Source organism: Chlorocebus sabaeus, chromosome 25, assembly GCF_047675955.1.
Source record: "Chlorocebus sabaeus isolate Y175 chromosome 25, mChlSab1.0.hap1, whole genome shotgun sequence".
Taxonomy (NCBI): domain Eukaryota; kingdom Metazoa; phylum Chordata; class Mammalia; order Primates; family Cercopithecidae; genus Chlorocebus; species Chlorocebus sabaeus.
Window position 1 is genome coordinate 58,461,041 of NC_132928.1, and position 27,962 is coordinate 58,489,002.

The window sequence follows — 27,962 nt, forward strand, 5'->3', positions numbered from 1 at the left end:
GGAAACCCAGAAGCCCAACATTCCACCAAAAAGGTGGAGTTTTTTACTTTTCTCCTTTTTTTTTTTTTAAAAGCAGTCAGGCTTTTGGCCTCCCTCTCCCTGTGCAAACTGGTAAAAGGCCTTGGAATTTTTGAGCTGTCTTTACCTCTCCCTTTTTTTGCTTAGATATATGTTTTCTAATAACCTGGTTTGTCTGTCCTTGCCTTCAGGTCATCAAACTCCAAATGGTCATGCACCCAGAGCATCTGACAATGGCCCCTTTTGCCAGGAACCCTTAAATAGGCCTCTGAGGAAGCTCTGTCTGCCGTTTTCCCAAAACAGCACCTCCTGTCAGCAGGAAGCAGTTAAGATTGGTCTTTGTCCTTACTCTTATTCTAACCGCAGTTAGATGTACTTCTTTATAGGGGGAATGAGACAGCCAAGTGTGAGAAGGTCCCTGAAAAAACTCCAACCAGACGGTGCACTGGGGTGGAGCCTCAAAAATTTGCACCATTTGTAGCGGGGAGGAGCCTGGCCCCTCCTCTTCCTGTGTGGAACCTAGAGTTTGAACTCCAGGGCAGGAAGCACCCTAGCAAGGGACTCTGGCCTTGCGGAGAGTCCCTGTTTCCTTTTAATTCTTCCTTTTTACTCAATAAAGCCCTGTCTTACTCACCATTCAAATTGTCTGTGAGCCTGAACTTTCATGGCTGGGGGACAAAGAAGCCCATCTTTAGTTGAACTAAGGAAAAGTCCTGCAACATCACAAAGCAAGACCAAGTGTAGCCATCTCTGTAGAATAGTGAGTCATGTGGTTTGGCCGGAAAGCAAGTATGGTTGGCATAGCAGTGGGAGGTAAGGCTGGGAAGATAGGTTACGATCAATTAGAGAGTTTTGATTGACAAAGGAGGCGATAAACCTGTGGCAGTCATGAGAATGTGCCTCACGGATCTCTAATATAGTTAGTATAGGCAGTATAATTGACCAAGCTCTTTAACTACTGTACTTGAGATACACTTCTGTGCTTGTGCTAAGTCTTGCTTTCCTATGAGCTGTTTTCAGCCAGTGGCTAAGTATGTTAGAGAGACTTGGGACACCTTTGGTGGCTTGAAGACTTCTCAGTGGTGAATCTTCCTGTTGAATCTTCCTTAGCCTGCACAGCAATCTAAGATATTTCTACCCAACATTTCTTCCCTCTCTTTTTCACTCAGTATCAGACTTGTATTGCAGTCTGATGACTCTTCCAGCTTTTCACTCCTTTATTTTAGTCTTCTTTCAGTTACTATAGCAGAATATATAAAGCAAAAGAAATTTATTTCTTTTACAAAGAAAATAAATTTATTTCTTATAGTTCTGAAGGCTGGGAAGTTTAAGATTGAGGAGCTGTCATTTAGTTGGCCTCTGGTGAATGCCTTGATCTGCAGTATAACATGGCAGATAAGTGAAAGTGGAAGTGGACATGTGGAAAAGGAAAGATGTGGCTGCATGAATTCCTTCGTGATGCTGGAACCTCCCTGACCCAAACACCTCTCACTAGGCTCTACCTCCCAACACAGCTGCATTGAGGAATTAAGGTTCCAACTCATGGACTTTTGGGGGACACACTTAAATCTTGGCATACTCTCTTATTTTCCTTCATACGGGTATTTTGCTTAATAAAATCCTTGCATATTTAGTCTTATTTTGATATCTGACCTGGATTAAGTAGAATCTAGTCTTAGAAGCCTTTTACTTAGCTTCATTAATCCATTTAGTCACCGGGCATAATGGACAAGAAAGTGAATCCTGTTCAGTGTTAACACATTCTGCCCCCTTGGAAACAGCCAAAGTTGCAGGTCAGTAGCAGCAGCTTCCAGGATGAAAGACTGATGATACAAAAGAGGCTTCCCTTTTTATCCTCATTATAATGTGGATGCTGGATTCTTTCTGGGTTAAGCATTTTCAGTCTTTATTATTTCAAGTTACTGTTTCAAATTGTATTACATACCATGTCCCTAGTATTTTATTTAAAATATCTTTATTTTTCCGTAAAGAACAAGTATGCCATATTTAGCTTTTGATAGAAAAAATTAAGAAACTATCATAAAGAGAATAGTTAAAAGAAAGGCTAGTAAAGGGAGCCAACACGAGGAGAGATTTTGGAAAAGGGTGGTGTCTTAGTTCATTTCGTGCTTCTATAACAGAATATCTGAGACTGGGTTATTTAAAATAAATAAATTTATTTGGCTTAGTTGTAGAGGCTAGGAAATTCAAGACCAAGGGGCCAGCATCTGATGAGGGGCTTCTTGCTGTGTCCACTCATGGCAAAGGAGAAGGCGGAAGGGAAAAAGAGTGTGTGGGGAAAAGAGGGAGCCAAACTTGCTTTTATAACCAACACATTCCTGAGATAATGGGATTAATCTTTTCATGAAGACAGAGACTTCACCTAATCACCTCATTAGGCCCCACCTCCCAATACTATTGCCAGTTTCAAACACATAACTTTGGGGGACATATTGAAACTATTGAAGGTGATAACCAGTTAACATTCTTATACAGGAGAACAAAAATTGTAAACTGCAGCTAGAGCATTAAGACTGAACGGAAGGAGGAATTTGTCCTTGAAGAATGGGAAATTTTGTGGGCTACTCTCTGAAAGCAGTTTTTATTTTTATTTTTTGAGAGATTTCAGACTAATGGTTTCTAGATTTAATGTACACAGGAATCTTCTGGGGAAGCTTATGAAAACTGTGGATTTCAGCAGAGATATCTATTCAGCAGATCTGAATTATTACTATATTTATATTCAGGAATCTTCACTTCTATAAGCTCCCTGAGTTATTGTGATGTAGGTGGTCTGTGGCTAACCATTTGGAACAAACTACTGTAGATGGTTTTCCTGGGATAGTTTGATGTTCAGGATATATGCAGGCAGAAGGATAGACGGATGAGTCTTCTTTAACCTTTGAGTCAACCTCAGAGGCAGGGTTCTCTATAAATAAACTATTTACATTTTTCAAAGATACCAGAACATTTGGAAAGATTTCAAGAGATTTCTAAAAATTTTAGGGATATAAATTTAATAATATTTTCCCTGTGGAGCTATATTTCCTCACTGATTTAGCATTAACCTGACAAACGCTTTTCAATCTCTTCCACTGTAGAAGTAGGAAAACCACCATAGCTATTGAATGGGTAGTGATAATGACGAAATAAGGCAAGTTATGCAAAACAGGCCAATGCCTTACATATTATAAAGCAGGAATTGCCAAAGTTTTCCTGTAATGGTGAGAATGTAAGTATTTTAGCTTTGTGAGTCACATAGGTTCTGTTGCGACTACTCAACTCTACAAGTGTTGCTTGAAAGCAACCACATAAAATAAATGAATGAATGTGGCTGTGTACTATTATAAAAATTTATTTACAAAAACAGATAGTGAGCTAGATTTGGCCCACAGGCAGTAGTAATTCACTGACCCTTGCTATAACGGCTTGATAAATTTTATTAGTATTATTAATACAATGGCTTACAAAAAATTTTTAATACTTAACAAAGCAATATATTTTTTAACCAAGAACTAAGTATATACCTCATTTACAATTTTTTAAAACAAATTTGCTTATGGGAGCAATGAAGAAAAAAAATCTTGCCTGTAAATCCTGGTATAACTTAATTGAATTTTAAAGAAAAAGTTTTAACTACGGAGACTGACATTCCATTGTTCTAGGTCCCTGAGGGAGAAATCCAGACCAAAATGAAGAACAATGTTCACAAAGGCTTGGTAGAAATAAGAGGAGAAATTTGTTGAAATCTTCAACATCTCTGACCTTTGTTCTCTCTTGAAAGGGTTTGGTTTGGACTCACGACAGAGCTCATTTTACAAAGCACAGTTCATGGAAGGAGCAGCTGTAACAAATGTTCCATTAGGAGATATTTGTCTATTACGTTGCTCAATGTCTATTGACATTGAATTGCTTTTGTTTGTTTTAGACTTCAATTCTAAAAAAAAGTTTGTCTCTCCTAACAGACCAGTATACTTCCTTTTACCAAATGTTAGAGGTCACATATTGTTTATTTAGCTTTTTGCCTTGGTTATCTGTAAGACTGGAGTTCTATAGATACAAGTGTCAATCAATATAATGCTTTGCATCTACTTGGGAGATACACTTTTATTCCCTCAATTCTTATTTTTCCAAAATGTCAAAGATTATCCTAAATGTTATTGCATAGGTATCTTTCATTGTAAATTCCTTCAGATGCTTTTTAGATCTAGCTGAAATATAAATCAAAAATTATAAATAAAAGTAATTTGGTCATATTTGGCAAAAAGAATGCTGTTTTCTATGTAAAGGGCCTCCCAAAGTAACAGATATATGAGTATAAATAAGATAAACTGTTAATAAATCTTTATAAATAATGAAGTGTTTTGTAAATAAATATATTACAAGACAACATTATGATCTTTGGTTCTAGAGTTCAATAAACCTGGGTTCCAATTCCAGCTGCCTCACAATATCAGCTGCTCTGAATCTTAGTTTCATCTTCTGTGACATGACTATAACAGCTGTAACCATTTCACAGAATTGCTGTGAGAATTAAATGAAATAATACATATGATGTGCACATAGCATAATGTCTGGCCTATGATAAGCATTAAACATTTATATTTGTTAGGTAGCTATCATGACATTTTAATTTTTCCAGCAGTATTTCTGTCAAAATATAGGAAATGTGGCTATTTGCTTAGCTCTAAATATGAGGTCCTAAAAGTTCATCTGAGCAATTACTGATGTTTTCTAAATCTATCCTCTCACTTTTTTCTCTAGTAGTTTGAGTGATCCCCGACTGAGCAGATGAAACATGACCTAACATCTGAGAACTCTGTTACCAAGTAGGGTGGATAGAAGACCATCAAAAACATTGTTTGGGAGTCTTAAATATTTACCCACAATTTAAGTTGTCTAATAATTTAAACCATGGGCTGCTTTTCATGCTGTGTAATTTTACTATTTTTCCATACAACTCCCGTATATCAGGGCTGGCAGCACTATTTACCTGAGCCGGTCTTTTTTTGTTTTGTTTTGTTTTGTTTTTTTTTGAGGCGGAGTCTCGCTCTGTCGCCCAGGCTGGAGTGCAGTGACGCAATCTCGGCTCACTGCAAGCTCCGCCTCCTGGGTTTACGCCATTCTCGTGCCTCAGCCTCCTGAGTAGCTGGGACTACAGACGCCAGCCACCGCGCCCCGCTAATTTTTTGTATTTTTAGTAGAGACGGGGTTTCACCGTGGTCTTGATCTCCTGACCTTGTGATCCGCCCGCCTCGGCCTCCCAAAGTGCTGGGATTACAGGCGTGAGCCACCGCGCCCGGCCACCAGTCTTATTTTATTTTACTTTTTGGTAACTTTCGTGAACTGCGGGAAGCATGGAATGCCAAAATTGCATGACACAATTTGGTTTTGTACATAGACCCAATTCTGCTAATTCTCTACAATTTCCCCCTCACCTGTACTACCTAACTCTAAAATATATTATTAGAACATGAATTTAATATTTTTTCTTCTAGTTTTTTTTTTTTTTCTTTAGGAGGTAGTGACTGACAAGATAATAAAGCCCAAAGTGTTATGCTGACTAGGACCATTGAAGTTGGCAGAAAAAGGCCACAACAACAGCAAGAAGGCCCAGGATTTTCAACAGAAAGGAAACTGGGAAATTAGATGAATCCTTCAGGACCCGAGTCTTTAGTGGCTTCAGTATCCTTTGTTTCTGGGTGAAGATGGCACTCCTGGCTCCTTCCCATTGCCCAGGCCCAGCTAGGCGATACTGATAGGAGTTGCAGGGTCCAAAAAACAGTCTCACAGCCAGTTTAGGATCTTTGAACAAGAGAGAGCAGAAATCTGGCTTTGCACCTATCTCTAAGGCGAGCTCATCCAAGTAGTCAACATAATTGGTCTGCAACGTCTGGCTCTGGCTTTCTCCAAACCTTAGTGAAGAAAGTAAAAAGGGAATATTCACAAAATGTTCTCAGTTTTCTAGAATATTAGGCATTCAAAACTGCTAAAGGAATGAAGGAATGAGTGAATACATGAATGAGTTTTGAATGAATCTCTGGTGGAAAGTATGAGTTTATTGTTCCAGGAGGCTCATATCTCAGATTGAGAATAGGCCCTCAAAGAGCCATGAATTCATGGATGCTCTAGAAATGTGACAAGATGATCACCATTGTTTGGCATTTTTTAAGGAGTGGCAAATCTCCAGGCAAGTACATACTAGTCAGGATGGCGGCAGGGATTCATGAGATAATGCGTATGAAAGCATAGCTTGGTGTCTTGCTCACAGGAGATGCTTAATATTTGCTTGTTAAATTACTAAAGTACCTGGCAATCTGGATGACATATAGTAGATAATCAATGTTAGGTAAAATTGAATTTGAACAAGAGAAAACTCCCTACACCTGATGTGAACCCCAAATCAACTTTCCAAGGGTACTCGATCACTGTTGAACCTCATTTTACCTCATCATAAAGTACAAATCCTTGAACCTTCACACCAACCCCTTCCTAATTTATTTTGATGGGGATTCTCCAGCTAACTTTTCACAGCTATTCAAGCTACTATAACCACCACTGTCTCATCCCATTCCCTCTCTAACCACAGAGTGTAGGTGGCTTGAGAAGTTATGGAATCTGACATGTGCATCATATAGAACTGAGATGAAATTAAGCCAAGGAGAAGTGCTCTGATTTGGTACAATTCTTATCTTTAAGTATTTGGTTCTTTACCTAGTATGTATAAGAATCACTTAGGAAAAAGATAAAAATGCAATTTTTAGCCTCACACACAGAGTTTCTGATTCAATCATCTGGGCTGTAGCCCAGAAATTTGCATTTTATCAGGCATCTAGGTGGTTCTTGTAAGTAGCTAGATCACTGTACTTCGAGAAACACTGCTTCATGTAAAGAATTAAAAAATATTCTTACAGGTCAATTCTTTTTTCATTCCTTTTGATAATGTCCATCATCATAGTTCTCTCTGAGGGCAGGCGACACAAGCCTAAGGAATAAAAGGTTGGTTTGAATAGTAAGTTTGAGTCAATATCATTACTTTATCTAGTTGTTGATTCTTAAAATTAAACTCTGGCCATTGAACCATGTCATACCAGTCAGGGCTTCTGTGCTGTTGAACTTCATGGGGTGCCACTCCTATAGCACTCCATGTGACGCTGTCCAGGGAGCACAGTCTACGGCATGGACTACAAGATGGAGAGGGTCAAGAGAAGAGGCTGGAAAAGGGAAGCATGTCTGGGAGCCTGGCAGCCATGACTAGCAGTTTGGCTTCTATCCTAAAGGTGATAGGAGGCTGTGGAAGTTTTCTGCATGAAGTGAGAAGATCAGATTTATTTTTTGGAAAGATCTGTCTGGCTGCTGAATTTAGGAAAATGGACTCCAGGGACGCAAGCCCAAAGTTGGGGAGACCGGAAAAGAGGCTGTTGAAATAAACCTGGTGAGAGATGAGAGTCGGGCAGTAGAGATAGGGAAAGATTGATGCAGGAGTTATTATCATGTGCTTATGATTACATTGCCTGCCCACAAATGTCCCCTGAGCTTTGAATGTGTTGAAATATGGTCAAGTCCCCTTGCCTAGAGTCATCGGACATCTCATACTCAAGCAGTCCAGGCCTAAGTTCCTCACCGAAGCCCTCCTGTCCAGACTTGCATCATTTTCTGCACAGCCCCTTTTATTTACAGCACTACTGTCTACCTGGTTTCCAGTGCCGGAGATCTGTAAGTCCTCCTTGATTCCTGTCTGTTTCTCTGACTTTCCTACACTGAACCAATCATAATGTCCTGCTTTTTCCCTTAATGCTTTCTCACACTTATGGCTTCCTTTCCACTTTGTATCTCTGCCCTGGCCCAGGATGCATCATATTTTAGCATAGGTTACTTCAGTAACTTTCTCTTTCATCTGTGAGGCTGTAGTCTTTTCCCACTTTCAAATCTATATTCCACACTACTGCTGAAACAATCTATCCAAAGTGTAAATCTGCCAATGCCTGTTCCTTGCTTATAACCCTCCATTGGTGAGCCTGGCTGAAGATCTTTCTAAAATGCAAATTCCAGGTCCCTTGGCCAGTCTTACTTAATCAAGGTCCCTAAGGATCCATCAGATGATCTTCATGTGTAGCCATATTTGGGAAGAACTGATCTATAATTTATAATCTAAGCGCCATAGCATGTCTTACAAAATTCCTGTGTTCTGTCTCCTCCAAGAGTAATCTCTTTTCTCTCTCTGCCTCATATGTCATGCTCTAGGAATGTCAAATATAATGTGCCTTTCCATATGCATCATTGCGTCTATGCTTTTGTTCAGGCAATCCCCTTTTCTGCCCCTGAAAAATGCAGTTATCCAGGACGTTTTCCTTTATCATATGCCCTCTCCTTTTTCTATCGTGATAAGTGCCCTTTCTCGCCTTCCCTGAGCACTCCATATATTACTCAATCAAAGCATTTGTCATATTATGTTGAAATGGTCTGTTTAAATTTCTCTCAGTCCCACCAGTTCACAGCACAGGGCTAGGTATTCAGTAATACCTAGCTAAACAGAATTGAACGCTGGAGGCAGGGAGATAACACTGTTTTGAGGAGTATAAAGTGCTACACAGGCACTCAGAAATAAACCTTTTAATAATTTTATAACTTGTAGGGATTTGTGAAGTTGAGCTAGTCAGGTATTAAGAGTTAAATTGATTTGCACATATGCTGAGGATGTTTTAAACACCACATAGGTAAAACCAGGAGACACAGGTGTTTTTCTTAAACTTATCTCCACGATTCAAAGAAAAGTTAACATGCACTTAGCTTTATGCCAGTTGAAATTCTCTTGACAGTCTAACAGTTTAAAGGGATGATTGCAGGTATTTATTATTACCAGATTCCTGTATTTGTTATTCTTTGAATTCTCCAGTAACATTTTAGAAAGCTAATCTTGTGAGAGCAGCCAAGGTTGTCAAACTTTTTCTTGGCAACCTTTTTATCTATGATAAGGCAACATTCTTATCATTATTGATAAACTTCACCAGATCTGAAACACTTAGCCACTCCCCTGCCCACACACTTACCTTTGAAAACTCTTGTCACCCAACGAGCTTGAAGTTCAGCAGTTGGGAAAATGGAACCTAGGGGCTGGATGAGACCAATGCATGCGAAGGTTGACTTCTCCAGGTGAGCTGGGAATATGTACTTATACAGTGAGACCATATTATTCTCTACTTTAACAAGTGAATCTTCGAGGAAGGGAAAAGAGAAACTATATCCTGTTGCAAAAATGATGACATCAATGTTCTCCTCCACTGTTCCATCCTCAAAAATGGCAGAAGTTTCTGTGAGCTCTTTCACTGTAGATTTCACCTTGATGGCTCCACAGAGTAGACGACTTGGGACATCATCATTTAGTACAGGTTCCTTCATAATGTATCTGAGACATACAGAAGAAAAACATTCTGAAGGATCATTTCCTGAGGAATCTTGAACCCTCTTGACATTTTTGGGGTATGGCTCTGAAAATAAAACGGCTTTTCAAATATCTGTAAAACTCTAACTTAACTGATTGTCTCTGCCAGTCCTTATTTTCTGACTTAATTCTCATGTCACGAATACCTCCCATCAATAAATAAGGGAAAACATGTAGGCAATGTGAGTGAAAGAGATTTTGAAGAAGGAAGCATCCCCTAGGGCTTAGACAAAATGCCTGAGTATTATGGTGGTTATTATACCATTTCTGTTTTTAACCTTTGTCATGCTATGTAGCTTTTATTATTTTGTTGTTTTATTTAACTCCTATTTGATCATAAGTAAGAAAGAAAAAATTTGCTAAATTTCCACTAGGTTTGAAACCTGTGAAGGGATCAATGTGAAAATTAATGTATAAAATTAGGTTTGGTGATATTTGTTAATCCCAAATATCCATGGAGTCTCTGTTAGGAATAGCATGGATGTTGATGCAAAGTCCGCTTAGATTTTTTTTGTAGATTTGAGAACATTTTCTTTTTCTTTTTTTAATAGACAATACATGGCATTTATGTCAGATCTTAGAATACAGTAGTTACATGGCACGCATTTGTTAAAAGATTCTAAAGCTCTTCTGTTTTTTAAGGGAAGAAACCTGTAGCAACTAAAGCAAAAGAACCATTCATAACATTTGTTGTGCTTAAATCACTGACATATAACTTTAACATCAACAGAGATTTGTCTTTTAGCAAAGAAAAAGGAATGTGTTTCCAAGGTTGCCCATGGGAAGAACCTTCATGGTATAGGGTTAGCAAAGCATAAATTGTTAGATGGAGAATTATGTGTTTCCCGCCACACCCCCTTGAAAAGCAGGTGATAGTCTCTTGAAACAGTTTTCTCCAATGTTAGATAACTCTGGGCATTAGAAAGTTCTCCCCTAGTTTTGCTTTCTGAAGCAGCTTGTAACACTTCTGCTTCATCTTCTTAAGTGTTTTTTAAAGGTATACAGAACAAATTTAGAATACAAACTCCAGGACCTATAAGGTACTCATATTGTTAGATTGTAGTTTGAAATACCGCGTTAGCGATTTGAATCTTTGTTAAGGGAGACACCTTCAGACAACTTTGCTCACCAACGAGTATACCATTAAAGCAAAATAACTCTACTTGTTTTGAGGCTCAAGGCCATAATTTTCATGGTTGAACCATCGATTCATCTGTTGTTCTATCATCCATTTTACAACTGTTCGTGGCAGTACATTGCGGAGCATAGAACGAAACCGGGTGTGGAACACCGAGTCCCAAGGATAACCATCTTCAGAGACACGACTCATGACCCAGGTGCCATGCCTGGTGCTGATAAAAACCTGGCAAGCAAAAAGAAATGCAGTTTAAATTAGGGCATTGTCCCATTTAGGAGGAATCTACTACGAAGGTAATGTATCACATGTGTAGCCCCAGAATTTACAGAGATTCTGTTTTAAAGATGATTGACCTCAATGTAAAGTACCTCCTAAACAGGGGTACCCCATGACATTTACACTGATATAGGAAGACTGCAACAAAGTCTTGAGAACTTCATGCAGACATGAGAAAGTCTTTGGGCTAATTCTGATGATGAAATCCACAAGTCTTTCCCATGTTTACAGTTGTGGTTTGCTGCTCCTTAAGAGAAAGTTCCTCCCTCCTCTCATGTTTTCCATCCACCTAAGTTTCTTCTATAGTGCAGGTAGAATGATTATAATCCTTGGAAACGTGTGATTATAGCCTAGTGACTACACAAGTATAAGTGTATGCATCTGCATATCTCTGGATGGAGAATAACAAGGGAAATAATCTTCCTTCCATACTTAAAAGACTTTATTATTGTGTGTGTGTGTGACAGGGTCTTGCTGTCACTCAGGCTGGATTGCAGTTGTAAAGTTATGGCTCATTGAGTCTTGACCTCCTAGGCTCAAGTGATCCTCCCACCTCACCATCAGACATGACCACCACATCAAGCTAATTCAAACAATATTTTTGTAGAGACGGTCTCACTATGTTGCCCAGGTCAGTCTCAAATTTCTGGGCTTAAGCAATCCTCCTGCCTCAGCCTCCCAAAGTGCTGGGATTACAGGCATGAGCCATAGTGCCTGATATGTATTTTAAAAGGAAAAACTCTGAACTTATACTGTGATTTTCTGTCTTTTAAAGTGCACACCTGAATCCTCTTTCAGATGTATTCTTTACCTTGTTTACTAAGATTTCTCGTTTCCAAAATGTACATTTAATCTCGTTTCAAATGTATATTTTGCTGTGTTTACTGTTACTCTCTCATTGTCCAAATGCATATCTGAACCACTTCTTACATTTTCACATACCATCCAATGAGTTTTGTTTAAGGCTATACTTGATAAACACATAAGATTCACTTGCAAGGTAACCAATTTACTTAAGAGGATTGGATACAGGCTGCTTGGGTTTGAATCCAAATCACACCACTGTGGGTGAACTATTTCAATCTGTGTTGCCATAGGTGAATGATTTCAATCTCTGTGCCTCAGTTTCTCTCTCTGTAAAATGGGGGTATTAACAGTACCTCATGGCATTCTTGTGTAGATTAAATGAGGTGGTATATATAAAGTACTTGAAATATTACCTGGCAAGTGATAAGTACTGCTAGCTGTTATTTTGTAAAGTTAGGCTGGAAGAGAGGAGTTTCTTACAGTGCCTTATGTCTGGAGTGAACCAGAATTTGGAGACAAATTTTGTGGGGATGGGCCTTAAATTCCTAGCTTGTGAAGTAGCACCTACACCAAGCATTCCTGTATTGCTGGTCTGTGTGTGGTATACACCTATGTTCTGAATTTCTCTTGCTGTTGCCCTTAGGCTGACTTGGCAATACTTTGATTAGATATTAGATACAAAAATATTTCCATTAGTGTCTCTTTCCGTTATTTACTGTCCCCTCTTCTTCCTCAGGATCAAACCCTGTTTCAAATGGAATGCTCTGCCTGTTTGATTCACTCTTTTTCTGTTGTGACCCTCCCTACAGCAGGGGAGTCTAACCTGCCTTAGTGACACTAGCTGCAACAGCGAGAGAAACATGAGGATTTAGGCTCAGTCTGCTTTATCTGAGACGCATGCTTTAGGTCAAAGGCCAGAGATGTGGTTTTTGGTCAGAAGTATGTAAATGACCGATATGGTTTGGCTGTGTGCCCCCACCCAAATCTCACCTTGAATTGTAATAATCTCCACATGTAAAGGGCGGGACCAGGTGGAGATAATTCAATCATGGGAGAGGTTTCCGCCATGCTGTTTTCCTAAGAGGGAGTAAGTTCTCACGAGATCTGATGGTTTTATAAGGGGTTCCCCCTTCGCTCCCATTCTGGCTCGTGCCACCTTCGTAAAGATGTGTATTCCACCGTGATTGTTCGTTTCCTGAGGCTTCCCCAGCCATGCCAAACTGTGAGTCAATTAAGTCTCTTTTCTTTATAAATTACCCAGTCTTGGGTATGTCTTCATAGCAGCGTGAGAATGAATTAATACAATGATGCAGTACCATCCCATATGATCTTGAGTGGTGCGTTTGGATTGTGGTAGAGAGTGCTGTGTCCTTTTAAAGGTGAATTTCTTTTAACAGAGCAGTGCACACTCAGAATTTTGGTGAGCTCAGGTGATAATTTCAAGTTATGCAGATGCGTCTAGTTCTGTTCCTAGTATATATGGCTCCTGTAAAGTCTTTGGTTAGTCTTTTCACAGAAGGCTTGAGAGTATATTGCTCTGTGTAAAAGGTTTTATGATAGTTATAGATTTATGTTGTTACTCTAATAAATATTGAAGAGATTAGTGCAGGTGAATGATTATAATCCTGGAAATGTATGATTATAACATATTTAGGAGGAATCTACTATGTAGGTGATGTATCACATGCATAGCAACATAATTTATTGAGTCTCTGTTTTAAAGATGATTGACCTCAAAAGTGAAGTACCTCCTAAAAAGGGGGCACCTAGTAGCATTTACACTGATAGAGGAAGATGGCAAAAAAGTCTTTTGCACTCTGTGCAAAAGATTATTTAAGGAGCTGTAAGGCATGCAGATAGAGCCAAGGTAGTTTCTTAATACTGAATCTGGCACCATAAGGCTTTCTGTAGGGCAAGACCCATACAAGGAACTGGTTCTTGCCATCTAAGATTTGATATCTTTGGAATGAAGAGATCTGAGTCCAAATCAATGGTCTGACAACATGTAGTAGTCTAGGATGGATCTTCACTTGGCTGACTGCTACATCAGCTCCTCACATACTGCCCCATTATACACTGTTAGGCTTTGTGGGTGTTCCCAGCATGAAAGAGCCTAGAGCTGGTACTCTCACTTTCCAGCTCTGCTCCTCTCCAGGCTGTCACAGTTCCTGCCCCCTCACTTGTTCTTCACACTGAGATAAGTGACAAGAGGTTTATTCTCACAAAGTGAAGACTTACTGGGTCTAGTAAATATCCTTTGGTGTTTGTGACTTGCTCTGTTCCCAGGTTGGCACTGACTGACACTGACTGATAGATGACTCTGACAGGGCCCAGTGTAACCCCTTCATTAACCTGCTGGGCAGGCGTCATGCTTGCTTATAACTTTTGCCACTGGGTATCTAGAGTCCTGAAAGTGTAAGACTCAGAATGAAAATGATTTGTTGGTTGTGCAGAGGGCCATGGTAAGCCCTGGGTGGCCAGAGATACCAGGCTGAGGGAGCTAGTGTAAGAGTGATTGGGCATCTTGTTCAGGCCTTCTTGAGAGGGGATGCTTTGGGAGAGGACCTTTAGCGATTTTTCTTTCTTTGCCTAGGTCTGTCCTTGCAGAAGGAGTTTATTTTTTTGCTACTCCTTACCACCACTGTCAGCAGCAGCATCGTGTAATGTTTGACTTTTTGGCAGCTCAGCTGGTGTCATTCCTGAGCAGGTGCTAAGAGGACAGTGGTTAGAAGGCCTCAGGAATCACCTAAATATCTATGATTTTAATTGAGAGACCTACTATCTATTTAACCTTTCTTTTCATAATATTTGGGTAACTGAAGATTATATTTCAAATATAATTCAAATATGCACTAAATTTCTAAAAGCCACTCTCCAGAATATGAACAGATTAACCTCTCATTAAACATCCAGGTAGAAACAAGGCATCTTGGCTGGGTATGGTGGTGCATGCCTATAATCCCAGCACTTTGGGAGGCTGAGGTGGACAGATTGCTTGAGTTCAGGAGTTTGAGTCCAGCCTGGGCAACATTGTGAGACCCTCATCTCTACAAATATATGAAAATTAGTTGGGTGTGGTGTGGCATGTGCCTGCAGTCCCAGCTACTCAGGAGACTGAGATGAAAGGAAGGCTGGAGCCTAGGAGGTCAAGGCTGTAGTGAGCCAAGTTGACAAAAGGCCTCTTTTTGGAAAATCATCTGGTCAAAAGTTCCCGTTTTAAAAATGGGGGAGCCATTGCCCAGAGAAGTGAAATGAATCACTCTAGGATACATGGCTGGTTAGTAACAGAGCTAGGAGGTAAACTGGTTTCTTGACTTCCAGATTTTCTATGATGCCACAATGGGCTACCAACGAACTAGTTAATGAGGATTGGAGCCGTGATTATATGGCTGGGGTTCTCCAGTATAGCATCCCCACTTCCTCCCCTCCAGGTACATGGTAAGCAGAGAGCATCGCACCTGAGCAGCGTTCTTACTCAGCTCAACAGCAATATCGGAGCCCGAGTTTCCCATTCCAATCACCAGGATGCGTTTTCCCTCAAATCCATCTGGATGCTTGTATTGGCGGCTATGGAAATATTGGCCTTTGAACCTCTCAATACCTTTGGGGGGAAGAAGAGAGAAGTCTGAACTCCAGAGCAACTATGTCAAGTTGATTTCAATAAAACTGCATTGCCAGCTTTTCCTTTCTGCAGTCAATTTGTTTTGCCTCTTCTCTATAGGAGTAAAGCACATAAAGTTTAGGTACCAGACCAGGTAGGGCCTGTAATCCCAGTGCTTTGGGAGGCCTAGGCAGGTTGATTGAGCTCAGGAGTTTGAGACTAACCTTAGCAGCATAGTGAAACCCTGTCTCTACAAAAAAATACAAAAATTTACTAGGCATGGTGGCACATGCCTCTGGTCCCAGCTACTCAGGTGACTGAGGTGGGAAGATTGCTTGAGCTTGGGAGGTAAAGAATGCAGTGACCCCTGATTGCATCACTGTACTCCAGTTTGGGTGACAAGAGTGAGACTGTCTCAACACCAAAAAAAAAAAAAAAAACAAAAAAAACCACAACAGGACCAAAGGGGTTGATTTTGATTTCGGAGGCTCTGATAGAGACAAACAAATGGTCATGAATACAGCAGGGCCAGATACTGTCTTCTGGCTTCCCATTATACTATTTTGGACTATATAATGACGCTTGACACTTTAATATCGCATATTAGGCAGGGTGTGGTGGCTCAAGCCTGTAATCCCAGCACTTTGGGAGGCCAAGGTAGGCAGATCAACTGAGGTCAGGAGTTTGAAACCAGCCTGGCCAACATGATGAAATTCTGTCTCTATTAAAACTACAAAAATTAGCCAGGGGTGGTTATGCACTTGTAATCCCAGCTACTTGGGAGACTGAGGCAGGAGAACTGCTTGAACCTGGGAGATAGAGGTTGTGGAGGTTGCAGTGAGCCGAGATTGTGCCACTGCACTCCAGTCTGGGTGATAGAGTGAGACTCCATCTCAAAAAAAAAAAAAAAAAAAAAAAAAATCACTCATCATGTACTCTTAAATATTTCTTAAGCACATTATGAAGTGCTACTATAATTGTGTAATAGTTAGAATACAATTTAGCAATCTGATTTTCCAAAAGTAAATAAAAACTAAAACTAAAAACCAGAAACATAGGAATTGGTTTCCATATTATGTAAGTCAGTGACTTGCTGGTGGTTAATCACAGACAAGCTTCTCTGTGTCCTTTCCTAGTTACTATTACACTTCCCACAAACATACGACTTTATAAAGGATTTGCCATTGACGGTGGGGTTGCTTGAAAGAATCTTTAGATTATTGGTTCTCAAAGCGTGGTCACATGGCCAGCAATATCAGCATTGCTTGGTGTTAGAAATGCAAATTCTCAGCCTCATGCAAGACCTACTGTCTTAGTTTGTCTTCTATTTTTAACAAAATATCTGAAACCGAATATTTTATAGTGGAAGGAAGTTATTTTGGTGCAAAATTGTGGAGGCTGAGAAGTCAAGGTTGAAGGGCTGCATCTGCTGAGAGCCTTCTTGCTGGTTTGGACTCTGAAGAGTCCCAAGGCAGCACAGGGCATTACATGGTGAGGGAGCCAAGCATGCTAACACGCTAGCTCAGGTCTCTATTCCTCTTCTTATAAAGCCAGCAATTCCACTCCTGTGATAACCCAAGAATCCGTTAACCCATTTATCCACAAATGGCTTAACCCATTCATGAGGGCAGAACTCTTATGACTCAATCACCTCTTAAAGGCCCCATCTCTTCATACTGCCCCATTGGGGATTAACCTCAATATGAGTTTTGGACAGGACATTCAAGCCATAGCACCTATTAAATCAGAAATATGGAGGGTGGGGCATAGCAATTTGTGCTTTGAAAAGCCCTCCAGGTGACTCTATTTGGGAACAATTGCTTTAGATGAGAAGGTCTTAATCCTGACTATATATTAAAATCACCTGAGCAAACTTTCATTCCTCTAATACTACTCCATAGTGTTTGAATCTTTGGGGGGTAGGTCCCCAGGCCATCAGGGATTTAGAAGCTCCCCAGGTGATTCTAATATGAAGCCTGGCCTATGAACCACTATATTACCTATTTTCCTGAGGGCCTTGGGAAAGAAGTGTGTTCTCTGAGGAAAGACTTGGGGGGAACAGAACAGGTGGATGCAGGGTTCTATTCTTGCACTTCTCTCCCCATCACTAACTTGCAGAAGCATTTCTTTCTAGGAGTGCTCCCCTTGTGTGTGAGAATGGACCTGTGGAAAAGGCTCGGTGTTTGACAGGGTAGAAAAAGACCAATGCAAGCACACGACTAAAAGGGCCTCTCCAACAGAGAACCAGTTTGATGTGCATTCTCTAAAATTCTGCTGAGGATTTAGTGACTTCCAAGGAAGTTGGCTCTGAGATCTATGTGTAATGAAGACTCAGAGGCCGATAGAAACAAAGATGCTGTTCGGTGTCTTTCATCTTTTTAGCTCTATCTCAATCTTATTGAGCCAAGTTGTGCCCAGTTGCAGCAATGAATCCTGCCTGTCAATCTAAACTACATATAAAGTACCTGAAAACCTACTGCAAAAAGCTGGGAATCCCTGTGGGTCTCACCTGGAAATGACTTCAGTGGGATATGTGGTAGAAAGTGGTGGCCAGTGCAAACCATAACTGCATCAAAGACAGCACTCTGCTCCTTGCCGTTGCTCTGAGTGACAACCTTCCATTGGCCAGAGGATGAGAAATCTGGACATTTTCTCACACTAAGGACAGTTGTCTTGAAGAAACAGAGAAGGCATCATTGAGAATTACTCCAGGATAACATGGGCCAAGTGTGTCCTTCTCATCGCTGCTTCGTGCAAGAGGCCTGACTCAGCAGTGGGACCAGTCTGTTAAGGGTGTTGAATACTGAGTAAGGACTTGAGAGAGAAAAGAAAAAAAGTTCTTATGAAAACTGTCAGAATCCAGATGGAGTCACTAATGTTAAGAAACCCGACAAATAGAAGTGGGAAAGGCCAGAAAGAGCGGGTTCTCATGGTGTGTGCCTGGTAACAAAAAAGACTACAAAAGCCACTACCTTGCAGAAAGACCATCATAATCTTACACAAAAACGACTTCTACAAGAACATCTGCTCAGTGACTGTCCAATCTTGGACTGGCATCACCCGTGTTATTGCTCTTTATATTATTTATATAATTATTTCAAAACAATTATGTAATAGTATTTTTCCCCCATTTAAAAACCTTTGTCTTCCTTTAACTCCCTGAATATACACATAGTTTACCATGGCATGTACATTATCATTACAATGCTCTATTACAAAATAAGTTTTTTTAAAGAACTTCTGTTTGTTATTTGATAGTCTGAACAAGGAAACAAACCAATAATTCAAGTGATCATGCAATTGGCATATGTCAGGAACGTTAAGGGTAATAGCACTACTTTTTGGGTTTTACATCAGGTTGTTATATTTCAACAAACACTTAGAATGGGATAGTTTATTCATAATTGCTTTCATTATCAGAGTAACTTTTCTATTTAAATAGCTGGACTAATGTAGAGAAACTCATTTCCCCAAAAATACAATACCTGGAACTGAATATATTTTAACAGATCAAATTTTTTGGCAAAAATCCTGAAATATTCCAGAAGTTTAGAATTATGTAGGAAGTTTGGAAAATCTTCAGGCATTGGAAAGTCACTGAAACAGGACATTTCTTTGCTGGTGTTGGTAACGACAGATTGATAGATACTTGCTCGGCCATCTTCCACCTTCTCCTGAAGGATCAAATAAAATAGTAATAATTACACACTCAAATTTTTTGTTTGTTTTTTACTCTTCCTACATCTAACCCCTGGGTGATGCAATTGTCTTTGGTTGCTGTGGTGTGATGACAATGTTTAGGTGATGAGTGCAGTCTATGTGTTCCATCAATCATTCTGTGATGACACCAGTTTGTTGCCTGCCTGTAACGCTCACTGTGAGGGGTAGGGGGGATGTGGCAATGGTGAGGTTGGGCACAGGGACAATTATTTTGGCACATTGCAAGATATTAGGATCCTGGGTCTCTACCTATTTAATGCCAGTCTTTGTGACAACCAGCTTACTTCCTGAATTCCCCTTGGGGAGGCTGTATACACCCACCAGCTCTTTAGAAACCAGTAAACCCTGGGACACTGGGCAGAGAACATAATAGAGAATTTCAGTATTCTAAAATGAGTACTTTTGGAGGAAGGGAGTTTGCACATTTTGACACATTTTGATTTGAATCCCTTTACACAAATCAATCATTGTCAAGTGATAAAGGTGAGTAGCACTGATATTTTATTTATTTATTTTTTTTGGAGACAGAGTCTCGATCTGTCACCCAGGCTGGAGTGCAGTGGCGCGATCTCGGCTCACTGCAAGCTCTGCCTCCCAGGTTCACGCCATTCTCCTGTCTCAGCTTCCTGAGTAGCTGGGACTATAGGTGCCTGCCACCAAGCCCGTCTAATTTTTTTTTTTTTTTCGTATTTTTTAGTAGAGATGGAGTTTCACCATGTTAGCCAGAATGGTCTCGATCTCCTGACCGCGTGATCCACCAGCCTCAGCCTCCCAAAGTGCTGCGATTACAGGTACCACCGTGCCTGGTTCATTTTTGTATTTTTGGTAAAGACAGGGTTTCTTTACCTTTTGGTTTCTTTACCACACCCATTTTGGCCAGGCCAGTCTTGAACTCCTGACCTCAAGTGATCTACCTACCTCAGCCTCCCAAAGTGCTGGGATTACAGGCGTGAGCCACTATGCCCAGCTCCTATTTTTTTCATTCATTCATTCATTCATTCATTCATTCATCATTTATTTTGTTTACTCATGCCTACTCTAGGACATTTTTCATGAGTAGTGTGTTTATGCTGGTCTAGAATCAAGATTTTATTTATTTATTTTGAGACAGGGTCTCATTCTAGTTGCCCAAGCTGGAGTGCAAGGTCACAATCTCAGCTCACTGCAGCCTCAACCTCCTGGGCTCAGGTATGCACCACCACACCCTGCTAATTTTTTGTATTTTTAGTAAAGATGGGGTTTTGCCATGTTGCCCAGGCTGGTCTTGAACTTCTGGACTCAAACAAGTGGCCCACCTTGGCCTCCCAAAGTGCTGGGATTACAGGCATGAGCCACTGCACCTGGCCAGAATCAAGATTTAAATGGTAACTTTGTTATAATTTCAAGTTACTTGGTAAAAGCTAATCAGGTTAAGTTATGCTAACTTTCTAGGTAGTTAGAATTTAGTATGGCGTTATTATTAACTATACATATTAATATCTAAAGAGTTTGCACTAGAATGCAAGGGGGTTTCTGTCTCATATACAAGGATATAATGATCTGAACTCTGTATAAACAAATCACGGTAGAGTATTTTTATTTTCAAACACTGGCTTCAAATTGCATAATACTGAAGTCAAACTGATGTGTAAACTATTTCTGAATGTTACAGTATGATTGAATATAATGTCATTGGCAAGACAATGAGTTTCTAAAGTTCTCAAAATGGGAAATATTTTATGAAGCAAAAAAGACTTTTTCTCAAGACCAGATAATTTTTTTTTTTTTTTTTTTTTTTAAGACAGGGTCTCACTCTGTGGCCCAAGCTGGAATGCAGTGGCATGATTATGGCTTACAGCAGCATCAACCTCCTGGGCTTAAGTGATCTTCCCACCTCAACCTCCCAGGTAGCTGGGACCACAGGAATGTGCCACTACACAGGCTAATTTTTTTTTTTTTTTGTAGAGATGAGGTCTTAACCATGTTGCCCAGGCAGGTCTAAACTCCTGAGCTCAAGCAATCCACCCACCTCGACCCCCAAAAGTGCTGGGATTACAGGCATGAGCCACTGCGCCCAGCCCCAAGACCAAATAATTTTACAAGTAGCATAGAGTAGAGATAAATAGGAGGGTTCTGGAGTCAGACTGACTGGGTTGATGTCCTAATTCTGCCACCTTTAATGGCTTCGTGACCATGAGCAAGTTACATAGGTCAGTTTCCTCATTTTCCTCTATAAAATGGGGCTCACTAATAACTTAAACATGCAACAATTGCTCCAAGGCTTTAACGAGAGTGAATAAAGTACTTAGCAGAATGCCAGGCTCAAAATACATACTTAAGAATATTGATCTCTTTTCTATTATTGGCCACTAGAGTTAAATTTACTAAGCCAGCCACAGTTTTGAATCAGTTAAACTAAGACAGTTATACTACAGCCAAAAGGCTAGTTTTTAAAAGACCCAGCAATTTGGCTTGAAAATGTGGTTGGTTCCTCTATCAGGTCAATTTTAAGGGAATTTTGAGTGATGAGAAGAACTGATTTGATGTCTGAGGCCCTACGGCAATCTTAGGGCCGGGGCAAAACTTTGGGAGGTTTTATTTTACTTGTGTAGTCTGTCAGCAAACAATAATGACCTCACAATTCTTTCTCTGAAGATCAAGTGATAATCCTTTCTTTTTTTTTTTTTGAGACAGGATTTCGTTCTTGTTGCCTAGGCTGGAGTGCAATGGCATGATCTCGGTTCACCGCAACCTCCCACTCCTGGGTTCAAGTGATTCTCTTGCCTCAGTCTCCTGAGTAGCTTGGATTACAGGCATGCGCCACCATGCCCAGCTAATTTTGTATTTTTAGTAGAGGCAGGGTTTCTCCAAGTTGGTCAGGTGGGTCTGGAACTCCGGACTTCAAGTGATCCCCGCCTGCATCAGCCTCCCAAAGTGCTGGGATTACAGGCATGAGCCACTGCGCCCTGGCCAAGTGATAAACTTTCATTGTTGGGTTAATTGGTAAATAGCAGCTAAAAAACCCCCCTTGTCTTTATATGTGCTTCTTTCCACATTTAGTTTGCTAAAGTAGGTGTCTGTGTATTTAGAGAAATCTGGGTAAAATTGGCCTAGTTTTCCTAGTTATGAAGAGATGATTAACATTGATTTAACAGGCAAGTATGTATCAAATGCTTATCCTGACCAGGGCCTGGGCTTGGAGTTAGGGATAAGATGCTAACCGTACAAACATAGTTTATATCTTTATGGAGCTTGTTGTTACATTGAATTAAAATGCACTTGAACTTTGGAGATGTGAAAGTGGAGACAGAGGATTTATTGTCAATCAAGAGGAGGACAGAGACACAGTTTTCAAAACCGATAAATTTAACTCACATATTTACTTAAGTACTCGTACTGCCTAGATAACATTTAAGCATAAATATAGATAGTCTGAATTTCCTTATATATAGAATTTGCCATAATTTTTTTTAACATAAATGATCATATAATAAAGAATTCTTCTAATATAGAATTTTCAGAATGTCAGAAAACTCTAGCAAACCAAGTTAATTCAGATAGCACTTATTTAGAATTTATGATCTTTTGATCACGATCTGAATTGAAGTTTATGTTTGACTACATGACAATAAAAAGGTTGTAAACTAAGTTTAAAGAAGATTATAAGGGTAATATTTAATCTACTCAAGGGAGCAAATTTATAAAGCAGAAATAGATTCACTTATCATAAATGTGAATTACAAAAACTTACAAATTAAACTTCTTGTTTGTGAAACATCATTTTATTGACCCTTACTAATAAATAATTTTGCTTTCATGGGTAGTTATCATAAGCAGTTAGAAGTAATAAAATGCTTTTCTTTAAAAATATTCTGTGATTCTGTCATTTCACTCTTTCAGATGGACCTTACATCTATGTGCTCTATTACTTGAATTGAATGTGTCTGAAACTCTTCTTACTTCCTTGTCCTACAGTTAGAGGCAAAATTGCAATTCTCAAATGCCAGTCAGTGAACCAGTTGCATTAGAAGATGGGTCCAGATGTGTGGTGGCACAAGGCTGTAATCCCAGCTACTCAGGAGGCTGAGGTAGGAGAATCGCTTGAAGCCGGGGAGTGGAGGTTGCAGTGGGCAGAGATTGCACCAGTGTCCTCCAGACTGGGCGACAGAGTGAGACTCCATCTCAAAAAAAAAAAAAAAAAAAAAAAGGCCCAGATTCCTGTATTTTAGAAGTGCTCCCTAGCTGCTTCTGCACAATGAACTTTGTGAACCACATCTCTGTTAGAGTATTGCTATCTTCTGTCATCTTTCATCAGGCTGGTGTTCCCCTTGATCACTGGCCTTGATCACTGATAGAGACCCCTAATTAAGCTCCCTGACTCAGATATTTCCCACCTTTTTTTCTGCTGCTTTCAGGGTAAAGGGTATACACTCATTGGCAATATGTTTGGAATATTGGATCTTGGGGGAGCTGTATTTTAAGAGAGAAAATGTTATTTCAGATTGAACTTAGAGGAAGAGAATCAAGATTGAGATGTATCTAGAGAGTATTACGTGAAAATTAAAATAACTAAACATATACATCTGGAAAAGGAGGAGATCTAAATCCAAATATTAAAAGAAAACCCAAAGAAAAAAAAAATCTACATGGTAACTCCCACGTGACTACAAGGTATTAGGAACAATAAAGGAAACAACGAAGGTTAGTGGCTGAAAGATGATCATGTTTTCCTCTATCAATACTTCAGCAAGGTTATTAAGTGTGAGAGCTTCAAAATTGTAAACCCTCATTTTTTTTTCCCGCCACCTATGTTCCCCTGAGCAAATTCTTTATCTGAAAACTGTTTCTTCTTAATATATAAACAACGATAATAATAATACGTACTTCCTAGCAGTATTGCGAAGAAAAGAAGGTGATGCTTGCCAAGAGATTCCCATTGCTAGAAAGAGCTAAAAATACCTAGCTGGCCCGTGGTCCATATGTGCCACTAGGGGGTGCTAGAGAGTTTGGAAGAATTCTGTATTGTCTGGGTTAGGCATAGGACAAGGATTCTTAAATTTACTTATTTATTGTTAATTTGTCACCACCAAATAAGCAATCTCAGAAGGATTTGTATAAATATAAAAATTAATAACCCATTTTAAACATTGCTTCTGGATGGTAGAGTAGTGAAGAGGTAGTTTCCCAGGGAAGAGCATGGGGCTCCCAGCAACCTTCCTGAAACTCAGTCACCTGGTAACCAAAACCCTCACATAGCCTTACTGCAGGCAGCCCGTGAAATTTTGCTTATTTTATGTTTCACTCTGAAGGAAGACTCTTTGGACTCTTTGACTTCGTTGAGTGGAGACAATAGTTTACATTCCTCTATTGGATATAGTTTTAAGAGGAATTTGAAATGTGATACTGTTACAAGTTCCACAGTTATATACTTAACTTTAATATTCCATAAAGTCTAATTAATCAGGTTTTAATCCATTTTTTCTAGTGAATAGAAAGGTATCTCTAATCTGAAATTTTAGATACTGGCAATAGGATAGTTGGAGAAATATTTTACTGAAGAAAATACCTTCCTAGAATTCATCAAATCATTTTGTTGGCAGACTATTCAAGCTAACTCTCATCTCTTTTGCTGACAATAAGTCCGTGGGATGTGAGCTTGCAAGGATTTTGGTATACCGGGGGAGGGAGGTTGTGGAGCCAATCTCCTGCATACACCAAGGAACAATTGTAATTTCTACATTTCTTGTTTAGGTTAAGAATCTACCGGCTGGGCGCGGTGGCTCATGCCTGTAATCCCAGCACTTTGGGAGGCTGAGGCGGGAGGATCACAAGGTCAGGAGATCGAGACCATCCTGGCTAACACGGTGAAACCCTGTCTCTACTAAAAATACAAAAAATTAGCTGGCGTGGTAGCAGGCGCCTGTAGTCCCAGCTATTTGGAGGCTGAAGCAGGAGAATGATGTGAACCCGGGAGGCGGAGTCTTCAGTGAGCCGAGATCGAGTCACTGCACTCCAGCCTGGGCCACAGAGGGAGACTTTGTCTCAAAAAAAAAAAAAAAAAAAAAAAAAAAACCCCAACTGAAATCTACATGTGAACCTAGAGTAGACAAAGATATCTTTGGTTAAGACAGGAATGACCAGCACATTATATGACCATCCCAGGAAAAGCTAAAATGATGTTAATCACCAGGTTTTAATAAGAAATGAATGTGATTTAAGCTGTTTTCCTTTTTGCAAAGCTACCTGTCTTACAGAAGAAGACATTTCTCCCTTCTCCATCATTAACTCTGAGTGTGTTTAGATAGTAGAATGATCAGATTTTTAAATTAGGTGTTTGTGTAACAATTACCAAACTTGTCTTATAGGATTCATATGAGATGTTTATTAAAACCCCCCAGAAGATTTTGATTCAGTAGGTCTGGGATGGTGCCCATGAATCAATTTTTTTTTTTTTTTTTTGGTGGCAGGTTTGTTTAACCAAAGGAATCAATATCTTTAAGAAACTCTGCATGGCTGGGAATGGTAGCCTGGGCGACAGAGTAGGACCCTGTCTCAAAAAAATATTAAAAAGAAAAGAAACCCTCTGGGTGTGGTTTATGGTCATATGTACTTGAGAAGCCTAATGTTGAATGTTAAAAAAGATCCCTGTTGGCATGAGATTAAATTCGAACTGACAAAGCACGCGTAGGTCCTGGATCACCTTGCCATCCTCCTAAATAATCAGCCTGCAGTGAGAACCCTTTATACGGTCTCTGCTGATATGAGTTTGATTTTCATGTAGTCAAACCTTTTGCTCCCATCTGGAATATTCTTATGTGTTTTAATATCTCAGAGATACCTGATTACATAATTAAACTTTTGAATGTAAACTTTTGTTTAATCTTTTACATATGTGTTTTAATATCTTACACATGTGTTTTAATATCTTATGTGTTTTAATATCTCAGAGATACCTGATTACATAATTCTAAAGCCATTGCTTTTGGGTTCTGAATGTAAACTTTTTGTTTAATGGTTGTAAGTCAGGGCTTATCTGTTTAGAAGTCATAGAGTTCCTGGTTTGAAGGCCAGTTCCTCCAGTTGTGTGGCCCTGGCCATCTCACTTAACCTCCCTCATTTTCAGTTTGCTCATCTATAAAAATATAGTTATTGTTAGTAGCTAACATTTATTGAACTCTATTATGAGTCCCAAACTTATCTAAGTTCTTTATATGAATTCTCTCCCTTAATCTTCAAAATAGCACTACCAGATAATCACACTTTCCTGTTGTTATATCCATTTATACTTGAGTAAACTGAAACACAGGATGTAAATAACTTGCTCAAGATCTCACAGTTAGAAGGTGGCAAGCTACTACCTATTGAGAGGTTGTGGGAAGGAATAATTATAAATCCTTATAGCTGTCTGTCTATGCAGCTTTCTAATTTTTATACAAATTGTGAAGGACAGCGATATGGTTTGGCTCTGTGTCCCCAACCAAATTTCATCGTGAATTGTAGTTCCCACAATCCCCACGTGTCATGGGAAGGACCCGGTGGGAGGTAATTGAATCAAGGGGACAGCTACTCTCATGCTGTTCTCACGACAGTGAGTGTGTTCTAATGAGATCTGATGGTTTCATAAAGGGCTTTTCCCCCTTTGCTCAGCACCTCTCTCTCCCATTGCTATGACTGTAAGTTTCCTGAGTTCCTCCCCAGCCATGTGAAACAGTGAGTCAATTAAACCTGTTTCCTTTATAAATCACCCAGTCTCAGTATTTCTTCATAGCAGCATGAGAATGGACTAATACAACTAGCATTATCAATATTTGGTTTGATTAATAGAATACATTTAATTAATAAAACATATTTAACAAAGAGTTTCACAGCAGTTATACTAGAATGTCATGATAAAGCTCAGTAAACAAACATGGTTCATTTGTCAGAAAAATAGTAATGATAAGAGCATGTTCTCTAAAGAAGCATTTGGTTCAATAATTGAAGCAGAAGTGATATCTTGAAGAATCCCTGTTACTTCTATTTTTGTAAAATGTTCTCTAATATTAGTGTATTAGAGAATGACAAAAGTATGGGCTGTAAGACAATTGCTGAATCCAAAAGAAGACATAGTTTACATGCCTGGGTTAGCTACCTGGGTTGGGTTAGTATTGACCAGGGGAGAGATGCCAGCCTATGACTTCAGTTCCATTATGGCCACGTCAATAAATAGAAATAAAATCTGATCAAAGTTGTTTAATAATTTCTCAATATGGCCCATCAGTAACTGTGATTCACCCTGAAATAGCACAACCTGTTCAAGACCCAAGAAAATCTCACTTACTTTGAATCTCCACACTCCTCCAATATCTTCAGTTCTCTCAAAGCAAGTGGGCTCAAGTCCCTCATCCACACAGCACTTCAGAGAAATCAGGCCACTGACCCCAGCTCCGATCACAGCTACCTTCTTTGCCATCAGTTCCTGTCAAGGAGTTGATCAATCGGCATTACTTAACTGGGACAACGGGTAAGAGAATCCTTATGATGTGGTCAGGTAATTGGCTTTAAACATTGTAGCAGTGGTAATTTAATAAGCAGCACTATTGAAGAAAGAGCCAGTCAAAAATCCTGCTCTCTTCTTGCCTTTGAGAAAAGCTGAGTTGTCTTATGGACTTTGTTGCACACCTTGCTTACATCTAGCTTTAACATTTAAAAGCGACGCATTCAACAAAGCCAGACTATGCAGTAACATACTAGGTATGTGAGCCAAATTTCCAGCTAGAGTTCTGAGCTTTTCCTTTTCAGCTGCTTTCCCCAGCGATCAACCTTACCTTTGTTTTTGCCTTTTGGCACCGTCTCTTGACAGAATAGTTTTCTCCCTTGGTTGTATGCTGGGAGGCAGTTGGAAGCGTTTTTAAGAGTAGGAGGTGGCTGTGAGAAATGGGAGGAGCTCTGTCTCCTCCAGCATTCTTCCAGTTGAAGCTCCAAAGACTTAGCTAGGAGTC

The 27,962-nt window shown here is 39.7% G+C and overlaps 1 protein-coding gene across 3 annotated transcripts; it reads right to left on the reverse strand.

The window, feature by feature from the left end:
* Positions 1-3,440: 3,440 nt before the first annotated feature.
* Positions 3,441-27,875, reverse strand: FMO2 (flavin containing dimethylaniline monoxygenase 2). 3 transcript variants are annotated; one of them, XM_007989529.3, is made up of 9 exons: positions 27,789-27,875; positions 27,302-27,439; positions 18,768-18,956; positions 17,792-17,954; positions 15,140-15,282; positions 10,624-10,823; positions 9,069-9,424; positions 6,931-7,003; positions 3,441-5,933 (listed from the first exon to the last, which is right to left on the reverse strand). In XM_007989529.3, the coding sequence occupies exons 2-9, from the start codon at positions 27,431-27,433 to the stop codon at positions 5,582-5,584; spliced, it is 1,608 nt and encodes a 535-aa protein (XP_007987720.3). In that variant the 5' UTR covers positions 27,434-27,439; positions 27,789-27,875; the 3' UTR covers positions 3,441-5,581. The 3 variants fall into 3 exon arrangements, with proteins under 3 accessions (XP_007987720.3, XP_007987721.3, XP_037841899.2); XM_007989530.3 differs by lacking the exon at positions 18,768-18,956; XM_037985971.2 differs by lacking the exons at positions 17,792-17,954; positions 18,768-18,956; positions 27,789-27,875 and having other exon boundaries at positions 27,302-27,404.
* Between the last annotated feature and the right edge of the window lie 87 nt (positions 27,876-27,962).